At 42.5% G+C, this 14,178-nt stretch overlaps 1 protein-coding gene across 1 annotated transcript; it reads left to right on the top strand.

Moving 5' to 3' along the window:
- The first annotated feature begins 3,452 nt into the window (after positions 1-3,452).
- Positions 3,453-11,441, top strand: ggt5a (gamma-glutamyltransferase 5a). Its single transcript, XM_029637634.2, has 12 exons — positions 3,453-3,838; positions 6,555-6,682; positions 6,793-6,888; positions 7,881-8,067; positions 8,293-8,453; positions 8,673-8,819; positions 9,033-9,163; positions 9,702-9,886; positions 10,036-10,127; positions 10,262-10,368; positions 10,620-10,730; positions 10,914-11,441. Exons 1-12 carry the CDS (start codon positions 3,672-3,674, stop codon positions 11,058-11,060), a joined length of 1,659 nt encoding a protein of 552 aa, XP_029493494.1. The 5' UTR covers positions 3,453-3,671; the 3' UTR covers positions 11,061-11,441.
- Positions 11,442-14,178: the final 2,737 nt, after the last annotated feature.

Raw genomic sequence — 14,178 nt, forward strand, 5'->3', positions numbered from 1 at the left:
ATTCAAGCCTACCACTGTAGTGTCATCTGAAAACTTGATGATTGAGTTGGATGCGTGCATGGCCACGCAGTCGTGGGTGAACAGGGAGTACAGGAGAGGGCTGAGAACACACCCTTGTGGGGCCCCAGTGTTGAGGATCAGCGGGGTGGAGATGTTGTTACCTGGGGGCGGCACGTCAGGAAGTCCAGCACCCAGTTGCACAGGGCGGGGTCGAGACCCAGGGTCTCAAGCTTGATGAAGAGTTTGGAGGGTACTATGGTGTTAAATGCTGAGCTGTAGTCGATGAACAGCATTCTCACATAGTGTCCAGATGCGTTAGGGCAGTGTGCAGTGTGATTGCAATTGCGTTGTTTGTGGACCTATTGGGGCGGTAAGCAAATTGGAGTGGGTCAAGGGTGGTAGGTAGGGTGGAGGTGATATGGTCCTTGACTAGTCTCTCAAAGCACTTCATGATGACGGAAGTGAGTGCTACGGGGCGGTAGACATTTAAGTCAGTTACCTTAACTTTCTTGGGAACAGGAACAATGGTGGCCCTCTTGAAACATGTGGGGACAGCAGACTGGGATAAGGATTGATTGAATATGTCCGTAAACACACCAGCCAGCTGGTCTGCGCATGCTCTGAGGACGCGGCTGGGGATGCCGTCTGGGCCTGCATCCTTGCGAGGGTTGACACGTTTAAATATTTTGCTCACGTCGGCTGCAGTGAAGGAGAGCCCGCAGGTTTTGGTAGCAGGCCGTGTCAGTGGCACTGTATTGTCCTAAATGCGAGCAAAGAAGTTGTTTAGTCTGTCTGGGAGCTAGACATCCTGGTCCTCGACGGGGCTGGTTTTCCTTTTATAGTCCGTGATTGACTGTAGACCCTGTCACATACCTCTCGTGTCTGAGCTGTTGAATTGCGACTCTACTTCGTCTCTATACTGACGCTTAGCTTGTTTGATTGCCTTATGGAAGGAATAGCTACACTGTTTGTATTCGGTCATGTTACCGGTCACCTTGCCCTGATTAAAAGCAGTGGTTCGCGCTTTCAGTTTTGCGCGAATGCTGCCATCCATCCACGGTTTCTGGTTTGGGAATGTTTTAATAGATGCTGTGGGTACAACATCGCCGATGCACTTGCTAATAAGCCCACTCACCGAATCAGCGTATTCATCAATGTTGTTGTTCGCCGCAATGCAGAACATATCCCAGTACACGTGATCGAAGCAATCTTGAAGCGTGCAATCCGATTGGTCGGACCAGCGTTGAACAGACCTGAGCACGGGAGCTTCCTGTTTTAGTTTCTGTCTATAGGCTGGAAGCAACAAAATGGAGTCGTGGTCAGCTTTTCCGAAAGGAGGGCGGGGGAGGGCCTTATATGCATCGCTGAAGTTAGAATAACAATGATCTAGGGTTTTGCCAGCCATGGTTGCACAATCGATATGCTGATAGAATTTAGGGAGCCTTGTTTTCAGATTCGTCTTGTTAAAATCCCCAGCTACAATTTTCTCACAGTAAAGTGTAACCTGTGTGTTTGCTTGTTTGAGTCTCTGTCTCCTACCCTTTTCCCTTTAACTCTGCTCCTATTCTCCATGACCTAGGGGTTCTGCCAAACACCCAGACGTGGATCTACCTGATGTCCTCCATTACCAACCACCCTCCAACTTTTCATTGCATCATCTACAGCTACAGTTGTTGACATGTTGCCATTATCTGCTAAAATAATCTGCTCTATCATACCGAGCACATAATATGTGAGATACACAGAAGAATTAAAACACTAGCACTGCAAACACTCAAAACAAAGAGAGCAGCAGTGCCTGGACTTTGCAGTCTCCCTCTTCAAGTCCCCCTTCTGAGACTGGGTGCCTGTTGAGAACAAGTGACCGGCAGAATCTCGCAACCACCTCCTCTATATTCCAAACACCAGAATTCAGTATTTTTGTCTATGATTGCCATCTGAGTGCTCAAAAAATCTGTGAAAATAAATGAATGACAATTGTACCAAAAACGATCAAAGTTTGTGTTAAAATCTTAAATATTTCCTGGTAGGTTTTCACAGCTGTTTTACAAGGTGTTCATTATTGTAAGTTATTGTATTGTATTTAGTTGCTCCACATTATTCATTGTTGTTTCCTAGGATCTACAATAGATACATATATATTCAACCACAAGGGTGTACTAATGAGCTATGCAAGATGTTTTTTTTATCATAACAGAAGACTACTTGAAATTATATTATTTCAGTGTAGATAAGTGAAAGGCAGGTTAAAATAAAAACATGACAGCCAGACAAGCCAGTGTATGAATCAAATGGATTTGCATATGAATGGAGTGGAAATTAGCTGACTTTGTGATCTGTAAGGTATGTAACTTTAATGTGTCAAACAAATTACACATTCTTTGCCATTTCCGAAACATAGCAATGTTTAATACATGGAAAGCTTACAAGAAAGCTTAGATTAACAAGAATGTAACTGCACTGTCCAATTTACAGTAGCTATTACAGTGAAAGAAGGCCATGCTATTGTTTGAGGAGAGTGCACAATTATGAACTTGAAAATGTATTAATAAATCAATTTGGCACATTTGGGCAGCCTTTATACATCATTTTGAACAGATATGCAATGGTTCATTGGATCCGTCTAAAACTTTGCACATACACTGCTGCCATCTAGTGGCCAAAATCAAAACGGTGCCTGGGCTGGAATAATACATTATGGCCTTTCTATAGCATTTCAAAGATGATGGTACAAAAAAAAAACTGCATGTTTTTTTCTTTGTATTATCTTTTACCAGTTCTGTGTTATATTTTCCTACATTAATTTCACATTTCCACAAGCTTCAAAGTGTTTCCTTTCAAATGGTATCAAGAATATGCATATCCTTGCTTCAGATCCTGAGCTACAGGCAGTTAGATTTGGGTATGTGGTTTTAGGCAAAAATTGAAAAAAAGGTTTGTATCCTTTAAGAGGTTTTTAAACAGCGAAATTCTCGTGGAAAAGAGCCTTTTTTGCATAGTGATGATGAAACGAACTTCATTTAGGCCATAATGATCTCCAAAATTCTAATCATTAGGTTATCACAGCGTTGATATGGCAACGGACGCTAATAGTTTATCGAATCCCATTGTGAAATACAAGGGGACACTATTTGGCCAGGGGACATTATTTGGCATGACAGGGCCCCCAACTAAATTTCACTTAGAGCCCCCAAAAAGCTAGGACCGGCTCTGGGCTAATACTAGGTGGAATCGCTGGTGGTAATCTGTGCAAAGGTGGTTAGCAGTATAAGCCCATAGTTATTGTTTTTCCTACTGTCTGAACTATACTTACGAGTAATGTTGGCCAGTTAGGCTATGTTTAAGACAGTTACTGTATAGCCTAACTGCCCATCATTGCAAGGAGGTGCTCAGTTCCCCCAGGTATGATAACATGAGCCACTGTTCCATAATTCCTCTGGGCTCCGCCCACGCATTATGCTATGACCCTACCTACATTGGACCAGAGCATTGCTGACATGGGTATGATTTAACAACCTACGAATTTTTATCTTAAACATCTTCTCCTGTGACTCCTATGAACAATGTCAAAGAGGAGGAGTTTGCCTGTCCATCTGCGTTCGGAGTAAGGACATGGTGACAAAAGTTTTGGACGCCGTCGCAATTATAAGAGTGGACTGAAAAAACAAGCAATGGCCAGATCTAAAGCAAGAATATACACGTGTATCGCTTTAACGCTAGTGAGCGCGATTGGGATAATTATTTTATGCACTGCATTCGCCAAGCAAACTTGTACGGAAGGGGTCTTTAGAAGCGCAGCTGTAGCCGCAGACTCGGAAACATGCTCAAAGATTGGACGGTAAGTGCTTACTGCTTATCCGTTTACCCCTAGGTAGGCTACAGTGGATTATAGTATTGTAGAGATGGTGTAACTGGTATTAATTTATTTGACAAATGTATTATGGTCAAGTTTTCCAAAAACAAAAATGGCACAGTCGCATAGAGCGTACAATTTAGACTTAATCAAATGTTAGGAATGGACAATCCTTAAAGTCAAAACAGTTCCTCAGACTCTAACACAGGCAATGTCACTCACTGTTAAATAGCCGATAAAAGGAGCTGTCCGGTGCGGATATGTATGTGCGTTCGTCAAGCGCAGAGCCGCGCAGGGCCACATTTAGTCTTGAGTAGATAAAGTTGAACCCTAATCACTAACTTTGGTTAGTCATACGTTAGGATTTACTGCATATCTTGCCTACCAGTTTAATGAAAAATGTGGCCTCCTTCTACCCTCTCATCTGCACTGGTCAGTAGCCTATTAGATAGTACCCCATTGTTGAGAAACGTAAATAGGCCGTTTTTTGTTATATTGAACCTTTATTTAACCAGGAAGGGCTCATTGAGATTTGAAATCTCTTTTTTTCAAGAGCGTCCTGGCCAAGATAGGCAGCACCAAGTCATTGTTTACTCTGTGTTGTTGTCTGTTCACACTGCTATGCTTTATCTTGGCCAGGTCGCAGTTGCAAATGAGAACTTGTCCTCAACTACCTGGTTAAATAAAGGTGAAATAAAAAATTACACAATTACAGACAGACTACTTGTAGCTTTTCATGTTATCTAGTAAAAACCATGGAATTCACAAGAGTATAACAAAATCATAAAAAAGCAAATTAAAAACATTGCCAGGTCAGGGAATCAGTCTCAACATCGTTCATCAGTGATTTAAAAGCACCAATCGGGACAAGTTCATCCAGTTTAAAAGTATTTTGTAAGACGTTCCAAGCCGATGGCGCAGAGTACACAAAAGCCCTTTTTACCAAATTCAGTTTGGACATTTGGAACAGTTATCAGGATAATGTCCTGCGAACGAAGAGAGTACCCACCACATTTCTGAACAATAAAAATGCCCAAATAAAATGGTAGTAAACCCAAAATGGCTAGAGAAGGCCAGCCAACCCTGGTATACAAAGTGCAGTGGTGCGTAAGTGTTTTGCAGTTTGAAATCAATCTTAATGTGCCATGGTAAAGGGTGTCAATTGATCTCAAACACTGAGCGGAAGCATTCATATATAAAATAACCCCATAGTCTAGTAAAGCCATAAATGTAGCTGATACTAGCCTCCTTCTGGCTTCAAAAGAAGCCTTATTCCTAAAATAAAATCCCAACTTCAGCTTCAATCTTTTTTGAAAGTTGTTGATTATGCAATTTAAAAGAGAGGCCATCATCAATTAAAATTCAAATATATTTATATGAGGTTAGTCTCAATCTCATTGCCCCGACAGTAATAGGTTAAATATATATCAGAGATATATTTCTTGCTTTAGAAAACTAAACAAATGGTGTTTTGTCAGTATTGAGGATAAGCTTCAATTGACACAAGGTATGTTGAAAAGCAGTTTGCAAGTTCTGGAAAGCTTTTGTGAGAGATGAGGCACAACAATAAATAACAGTATCATTAGCATAAAAGTGAAGTTGAGCATTTTCCACATTTTTGTCTAAATTGTTGTAATGTAAATGTAAATAGTGAATAAGAGCGGACCAGGTACAGAGCCCTGGGGCACATCATTACAGACAGACAATTTAACAGACATGAGCCCATCAAATTGAGTGCACTGAGTTCTATTAGACAGATAGTTAGCAAATCATGCAACTGCATGCTCCGAAAGACCTACACTCGACAATCTCTGCCTCAGTATAGCATGATCAACTGTATCAAAAGCCTTAGAGAGATCAATAAAAAGTGAGACATAGTGCTGTTTTTTGTCAAGGGCTTCAGTGATATCATTTAAAACCTTCATGGCTGCTGTAATTGTGCTATGCTTCTTCCTGAAGCCCGATTGGTACATTGATCAAATAAAGTTAGTATATAAAAACTATTTTAGCTGTTCACTCTCAAGGGTTTCAAGTATTTTCACCAGGGGTGACAGCTTTGCGACTGCCCTATAATTATTTAAAAGAGTTGGATCTCCCCCTTTTCTTTTTTAAAGTGGTAGGACAAATGCTGATTTCCAGATCTTTGGAATTTCATTACATTCCAGGGTTAGATTGAACAGATATGTAAGTGGTTCAGCTATGAAATCAGCTGCCAGATTTAAAAAGCAGGGATCAAGAAGATCAGGACCTGCAGGCTTTCTCTGATCTAAGGATTTCAGGGCTTTATGTACCTCCTGCACTGAGAATGGCAAAAAGCTAAAGGTTTGACCAGCTCTCGCTGGTTCATCCACACAGGGTTGTACAGAGACAGAGGACACTGAATCAAACAGCCTACCAAATGATACAAAGGGCTCATTGAAACAATTCAGTTATCAACTATATAATCGCTGACACAACTCCAGCTATGCAACTACCTTTTTGTGTATCTATGTATTGTCTGACCTTTAAGAAATGAAATGAACATGCATTTGCATTCATAGCTACAGTATATATCCAGTACTTAGCAGATTTTACTGAGGCTATACATCTACAGTGATGTTTGAAGCTATCAGATTAATTTAATTATAGCCTAATGGTTCTTAGTATTATCGAGACAGACAAATAGCCAGGCTCACTACATGCTATGTAAACCCCCATCCAGAGATATCCTGCAGAGAGGAGGATCAGCAGTAGATGGAGCCATTGCTGCATTACTGTGCACCTCTGTCATAAACCCGCAAAGTATGGGCATTGGCGGGGGGTCCATATTCACGGTGATGGACAGTAGCGGTAAGGACACTTCATCCCGCTACTATGAGATACCACACACATATCCAAATGTTAAAGTCACAGAGGGGGGATAAAAACTTTCATGTCATGTACATTTGTTTATTTCAAAGGCAAGGTTAAAATCATCAATTCAAGAGAGACTGTCCCTCAGGAGTTTAACCCTGATCTACTGAGTGGATGCCCACACACCTTCCAAATGATGACAGGTATTTGTAGTGAAAATGAGTGAACATGAATGTTGTCTTTCTTGACTTGTTTTTGTAGTCAAAAAGCATGTCCTTCCGCTTTACGGTGGGAGCTGTTTTTCTTGTTGTTCGAGCTTTCTTTCCTGTTGGCATCAAGGTGGGAATTCTGTTGAACTCCAGTAATCCTGGGGCAACTTGATCTTGCTGATTAAAGCTGTCTGTCAAGCGACAAGCCGACTATGCTGGTTTATAAGCAAGGATTTTCATTCTTTGGTATAAAGTCCTTATTTAATGATGACATTGAGAGCTAGTACAGTCACATCCAGACCCCAGACTCCTGTTCAGACCTGTTCAGACATGTGAAACGCCCCTGGTACCCTCCTCCATTGGCCTGTTTCATTCATAAAGCCTGCCTCTCACTGTGAGGCAGATGGTTTTGCTGCTTCCTTTTGATTTCTCCCCTTTTCAATAAAATGTGATTTATAAATGCACTGAGCAAGACAAAAGGGTCCTGTGGACCTTTAAGCAGCATGTTGCTGTGTGCTGTAAGCTAAGAGCACACACAGTGAACAGCCAGTCAGTTGGCTTTGTTTTTAATACCACTAATCAGGTTGTTATATATACACTATGAATTAACATCAACTTTATTGAAAATGTTCATCTTCATTTGTAAACACAAAAAGAGAAATCTTCCGCAAAAGATGATATGTATTACCATGCCAGTCGAAATGTAATGGCTTAGCAAAATCCCTAAAGAAAATCAACTCATGAAAGGCTTAAACAATGTTTACTCCATTCAAAGTTTGTTTTTCAGAAATGTTGTTAATGTTAAAAGGCAAACATCACCAGATTTACTTACACTTATGAAAGTGGACAAACAAGCTATAATCAGTAAGTGATAGCAATCTCAGGGATATAAAATATACCGTGACTGTGACCGAAGACAGTTTCGAGAGAGAAAAAAGTGTCTAGGAAAAAAGTCTGATTTCCCCCACCCCCACTCCTGGTTCCAGGCAGCCAATGGATTGGTGTCCCTGGAGAGATCCGTGGGTATGAGCAGGCCCACAGGTTGTTTGGGAAACTCCCATGGGCAAGCCTCTTCCATCCCACCATCAAGCTGGCCAGAGAGGGTTTCCCTGTACCCCAGGTCCTGGGCCGCTTTATCCCACTGATCAACACGGATGAGACCCTACCAGTACGGTAAGAACCACCCTGATCTTAAAGACTTAACATTATGGTAAGAGCCACATTGACCCTAAATGACTGGAGGAATCCAACTCATAAAGCCCACCCTAGAGTGAGACAATAAAACAGTATGATGAGTCCCAGATGTGTGGATGTATAACATAAAAAGTATTTCAAGAGAGCAAATGTCAAGCCATCATTCTGTCACCACATTGCAAGAAAATAATATTTGAGCTGTAGTCAGTTGTTTCTAGATAAGAATGGAAACCTGCTGAAGGTTGGAGACACTGTGAAGTTTGAAAAATTGGCTGACACATTGGAGATCATTGCAAACCAAGGGGCAGATGCTTTTTACACTGGAAAAGTAGCAGAGGATTTAATCGGCGACATAAAAGAAGCAGGTACACCAAATTCCATTATTGATAATCACCTCTTCCTTATTGTGGCATTGCTTTACAGCAAATATATTTAATTACAAGGAAGCCGCATGTCTCTAATGCATTCACATTGATCACACCCAAATTATAATGTGCCTGTGGTATGTATAGGCATTTGGAGTGCTGATTAACTCAGCAATATATTTAAATGTATGTTTTTGCCGTCTTGTAACTGTATTTTAGGTGGAACACTATCCATGAAGGACCTGGAATTGTTTAAAGTGACTGTGACAGATGCATGGACCATTCCTCTAGGAGAGTACCAGATGCACTTCCCCCCGCCCCCATCAGGAGGCGCTATCCTCAGCTTCATCCTCAACATCATGAAAGGTTGGAATTGAATAACATCTTTTCATTTTAAGATGGACCCATATAACACTGACATGCTCTTATTTAGAGCATATAAGTAATTGTTAGCGTATTGATACAGTATTTGGGTTAACTGAAATTGATTATAAAACGTTTAAGATTGAAAGCATCCTGAGACCAGAAAACTGGCAGAAAACCCACCTCATTACATTTTCCTTATGTCTTTGTCTATAGAATACACCCTAAACTCAGCTTCTCTGATGGGAAAACAAAAGACTCTCACCTACCAACGCTACATCGAAGCATGTAAATTTTCTAACGGACTGAGGAAGTACATCCGTGATCCACACTTCAACTCAGAACCAGTAAGTTCCACAAGACTCCAGGCGTATAGGAAATCATGACATAGTATAGGTCAAGACCTGGGTGCTCGTAAATATTTAATGATCTAAGTGCTGTTTTATCCCAACAGAGTACTCTCAGGGTCATGTTGAGCCAAGGGATAATTATGGAGGGTGCAGCATAAGCTATTACTGATGCCAGCTTAGCTGTGCTCCAGTCTGAAATGACTCTCCATCCCTACCATGATCAGATATTCATGTGCTTCTTTCACAAATTGTTCAAAAGATGTCTCATCTCTGCAAACCTGCTAGACCTGAGACATGGCTGTATACACATAGGTGTCTAACTCCATGGGGTCACATGAGTCTGCAGCCATGCCTCAGGGCAAACACCTGCTTTTCAAATCACTCACACACAAAACAGCAAACCATGCATTCTGCATGATAAGATAGGAGGGTGAAATGGGAATTGGCTAAGTAGAGAGTTGCTACTGTAATGCAATATACAGTATACTGTAACTCCAACCTGCCTGATCAAGGTCTATTTACTTACTTTGTCCAGAGAGCATTGAAGTTCACTGAGCAGCAGTTTGCTGACCACTTCAGGGCCATGATCAGCAGTAATGAGACCCATGATGCTCAGTACTACAACATCGCTCCATACCTGGACACCATGGGCACCACACATGTGTCTGTGATAGCTGAGGATGGAACTGCCGTCTCTGTTACCAGCACTATCAATCACATGTAAGTCTAATGTTATACACTGTGTAGAATCATAACAATAATCATCATTAGGGCTATGTCAGCAATGTATAATTGTCATTAGCTATGTATAAACATGTAACATTCACAATACACACAATGACTTGTCAAATATCTTTCCCTTCACTCAGGTTTGGATCCAGAGTGTTCTCCCCTAAAACTGGTGTCATCCTCAATAATGAGTTGGCAGATTTCTGTGGGAAGGCAGATCACATTGTTGCAGGTAATGTGACCCCCCCCCAAAATATTTCCTGAGTGTTTGTAAGGGTGGCTGTAAAATAAACTGATAGTTTCTTGGACATTTAATGAGCTTTTGTAGCCTCTCCTTGATGATTTGTTTTCTGGTTTGGCTTGCAGGTGAGCAGCCTCCCTCCTCCATGTCACCTGTTGTCCTGCAGTCCAAGTATAAGACTCTGGTGATTGGCGGGTCAGGTGGCAGCATGATCACCACAGGGATGGCCTTGGTAAGTCACCATGGTAACAACAATATTTGATCAACATATACTTTGTGTAATCAAATAACAAATACCTGAATAACCCCAAAACTCACCTAATGTTTATACATCTACTGTGTGACCAATATTTTACTGTATGGTTTCTAAAACACTCTGTACCTTAAACACACCGCCATGGTAACATTCACTTTAAGTCCACATACAGTCACAGTATTAGCAGTCTCCCTCCTCATGGTCTCGTATGTCTGTCTCTCTCCCAGACCCTCATGAACCACCTGTGGTTTGGGAAGAGTCTGGAGGAGGCCATCGCTGCCCCCGTTGTGTTTGTGGATTCCAAAAACGCACTGAAGTTTGAACCTGACTTTGACAAGGTAACACCACAAGGGCACTCAACGATTAAAGAAGTATTCAGTTATGTTTCTGAAGAATATTGTTGGTCTTTCACAGATTTACACATCGGAGAAGGTAGTATTCACAGGTTTCCATATACAGTGTTCTCATACTTCAGTGTGTCTGTACTCCTGTTCCTAGCACTTTCTTCTTCTCTCCCTAAGGCTGTGGTGGAGGATCTGAAGAATTTTGGGCACACAGTGGAAGATCAAAAGTACTTCTACAACGTGGTCAATGCTGTAGAGAAGGACATCGGTTGCATCCAAGCCGTTTCAGATTCCAGAAAGATGGGCAAGGCCGCTGGTTATTAGTCTTCCAGACTGTTGGTCACTGACTCTGGATATATGTAGATAGTATTCCAACTGTCAATATAGAGCTACTGTAGCTATATCAAAAACATGGTTCTAGTTATGCCTCAGACAAAATGTGATTGTGCAGACAGTATATGCTTCTCATCCCATTTACTACAGTATCAACAGGCAACGTGTTGAACAGCAACCTCTGATATTAAGTCACAAATAGGAGCATACTGTATTTCATTGTAATGTAGAGGATGATTGAATGCTAGATCTGTCCTATCTTCTCTTCCCCATCCTTTTTTCTAGAACTTACTGGATATTATTCCAGTACTGGAATGTATGTACTTAATAATGTACACTGAACAAAAATATAAACACAACAATTTCAAAGATTTTACGGTGTTATAGTTCTTACATGGAAATCAGTAAATTGAAATGATTTCATTAGGCCCTAATCTATGAATATCAAATCAAATTGTATTTGTCACATACACATGGTTAGCAGATGTTAATGCGAGTGTAGCGAAATGCTTGTGCTTCTAGTTCCGACAATGCAGTAATAACCAACAAGTAATCTAACTAACAATTCCAAAACTACTGTCTTATACACAGTGTAAGGGGATAAAGAATATGTACATAAGGATATATGAATGAGTGATGGTACAGAGCAGCATAGGCAAGATACAGTAGATGGTATCGAGTACAGTATATACATATGAGATGAGTATGTAAACAAAGTGGCATAGTTAAAGTGGCTAGTGATACATGTATTACATAAGGATGCAGTCGATGATATAGAGTACAGTATATACGTATGCATATGAGATGAATAATGTAGGGTAAGTAACATTATATAAGGTAGCATTGTTTAAAGTGGCTAGTGATATATTTACATCATTTCCCATCAATTCCCATTATTAAAGTGGCTGGAGTTGAGTCAGTGTGTTGGCAGCAGCCACTCAATGTTAGTGGTGGCTGTTTAACAGTCTGATGGCCTTGAGATAGAAGCTGTTCTTCAGTCTCTCGGTCCCAGCTTTGATGCACCTGTACTGACCTCGCCTTCTGGATGATAGCGGGGTGAACAGGCAGTGGCTCGGGTGGTTGATGTCCTTGATGATCTTTATGGCCTTCCTGTAACATCGGGTGGTGTAGGTGTCCTGGAGGGCAGGTAGTTTGCCCCTGGTGATGCGGTGTGCAGACCTCACTACCCTCTGGAGAGCCTTACGGTTGAGGGCGGAGCAGTTGCCGTACCAGGCGGTGATACAGCCCGCCAGGATGCTCTCGATTGTGCATCTGTAGAAGTTTGTGAGTGCTTTTGGTGACAAGCTGAATTTCTTCAGCCTCCTGAGGTTGAAGAGGCGCTGCTGCGCCTTCTTCACGATGCTGTCTGTGTGAGTGGACCAATTCAGTTTGTCTGTGATGTGTATGCCGAGGAACTTAACTTGCTACCCTCTCCACTACTGTTCCATTGATGTAGATAGGGGGGTGTTCCCTCTGCTGTTTCCTGAAGTCCACAATCATCTCCTTAGTTTTGTTGACGTTGAGTGTGAGGTTATTTTCCTGACACCACACTCCGAGGGCCCTCACCTCCTCCCTGTAGGCCGTCTCGTCGTTGTTGGTAATCAAGCCTACCACTGTTGTGTCGTCCGCAAACTTGATGATTGAGTTGGAGGCGTGCGTGGCCACGCAGTCGTGGGTGAACAGGGAGTACAGGAGAGGGCTCAGAACGCACCCTTGTGGGGCCCCAGTGTTGAGGATCAGTGGGGAGGAGATGTTGTTGCCTACCCTCACCACCTGGGGGCGGCCCGTCAGGAAGTCCAGTACCCAGTTGCACAGGGCGGGGTCGAGACCCAGGGTCTCGAACTTGATGACGAGCTTGGAGGGTACTATGGTGTTGAATGCCGAGCTGTAGTCGATGAACAGCATTCTCACATAGGTATTCCTCTTGTCCAGATGGGTTAGGGCAGTGTGCAGTGTGGTTGAGATTGCATCGTCTGTGGACCTATTTGGGCGGTAAGCAAATTGGAGTGGGTCTAGGGTGTCAGGTAGGGTGGAGGTGATATGGTCCTTGACTAGTCTCTCAAAGCACTTCATGATGACGGAAGTGAGTGCTATGGGGCGGTAGTCGTTTAGCTCAGTTACCTTAGCTTTCTTGGGAACAGGAACAATGGTGGCCCTCTTGAAGCACGTGGGAACAGCAGACTGGTATAGGGATTGATTGAATATGTCCGTAAACACACCGGCCAGCTGGTCTGCGCATGCTCTGAGGGCGCGGCTGGGGATGCCGTCTGGGCCTGCAGCCTTGCGAGGGTTAACACGTTTAAATGTCTTACTCACCTCGGCTGCAGTGAAGGAGAGACCGCATGTTTCCGTTGCAAAAAAGTTATTTAGTCTGCCAGGGAGCAAGACATCCTGGTCCGTGACTGGGCTGGATTTCTTCCTGTAGTCCGTGATTGACTGTAGACCCTGCCACATGCCTCTTGTGTCTGAGCCGTTGAATTGAGATTCTACTTTGTCTGTATTGACGCTTAGCTTGTTTGATAGCCTTGCGGAGGGAATAGCTGCACTGTTTGTATTCGGTCATGTTACCAGACACCTTGCCCTGATTAAAAGCAGTGGTTCGCGCTTTCAGTTTCACGCGAATGCTGCCATCAATCCACGGTTTCTGGTTAGGGAATGTTTTAATCGTTGCTATGGGAACGACATCTTCAACGCACGTTCTAATGAACTCGCACACCGAATCAGCGTATTCGTCAATATTGTTATCTGACGCAATACGAAACATATCCCAGTCCACGTGATGGAAGCAGTCTTGGAGTGTGGAGTCAGCTTGGTCGGACCAGCGTTGGACAGACCTCAGCGTGGGAGCCTCTTGTTTAAGTTTCTGCCTGTAGGCAGGGATCAACAAAATGGAGTCTTGTTTTCAGATTAGCCTCCGGATAAATAGTTTCCAGTTTGCAAAGAGTTAAATAAAGTTTGTTCAGAGCCATCGATGTGTCTGCTTGGGGGGGATATATGCGGCTGTGATTATAATCGAAGAGAATTCTCTTGGTAGGTAATGCGGTCTACATTTGATTGTGAGGAATTCTAAATCAGGTGAATAGAAGGATTTGAGTTCCTGTATGTTTCT

The sequence above is a fragment of the Oncorhynchus nerka genome, linkage group LG27 (genome assembly GCF_034236695.1).
Source record: "Oncorhynchus nerka isolate Pitt River linkage group LG27, Oner_Uvic_2.0, whole genome shotgun sequence".
NCBI classification, from domain to species: domain Eukaryota; kingdom Metazoa; phylum Chordata; class Actinopteri; order Salmoniformes; family Salmonidae; genus Oncorhynchus; species Oncorhynchus nerka.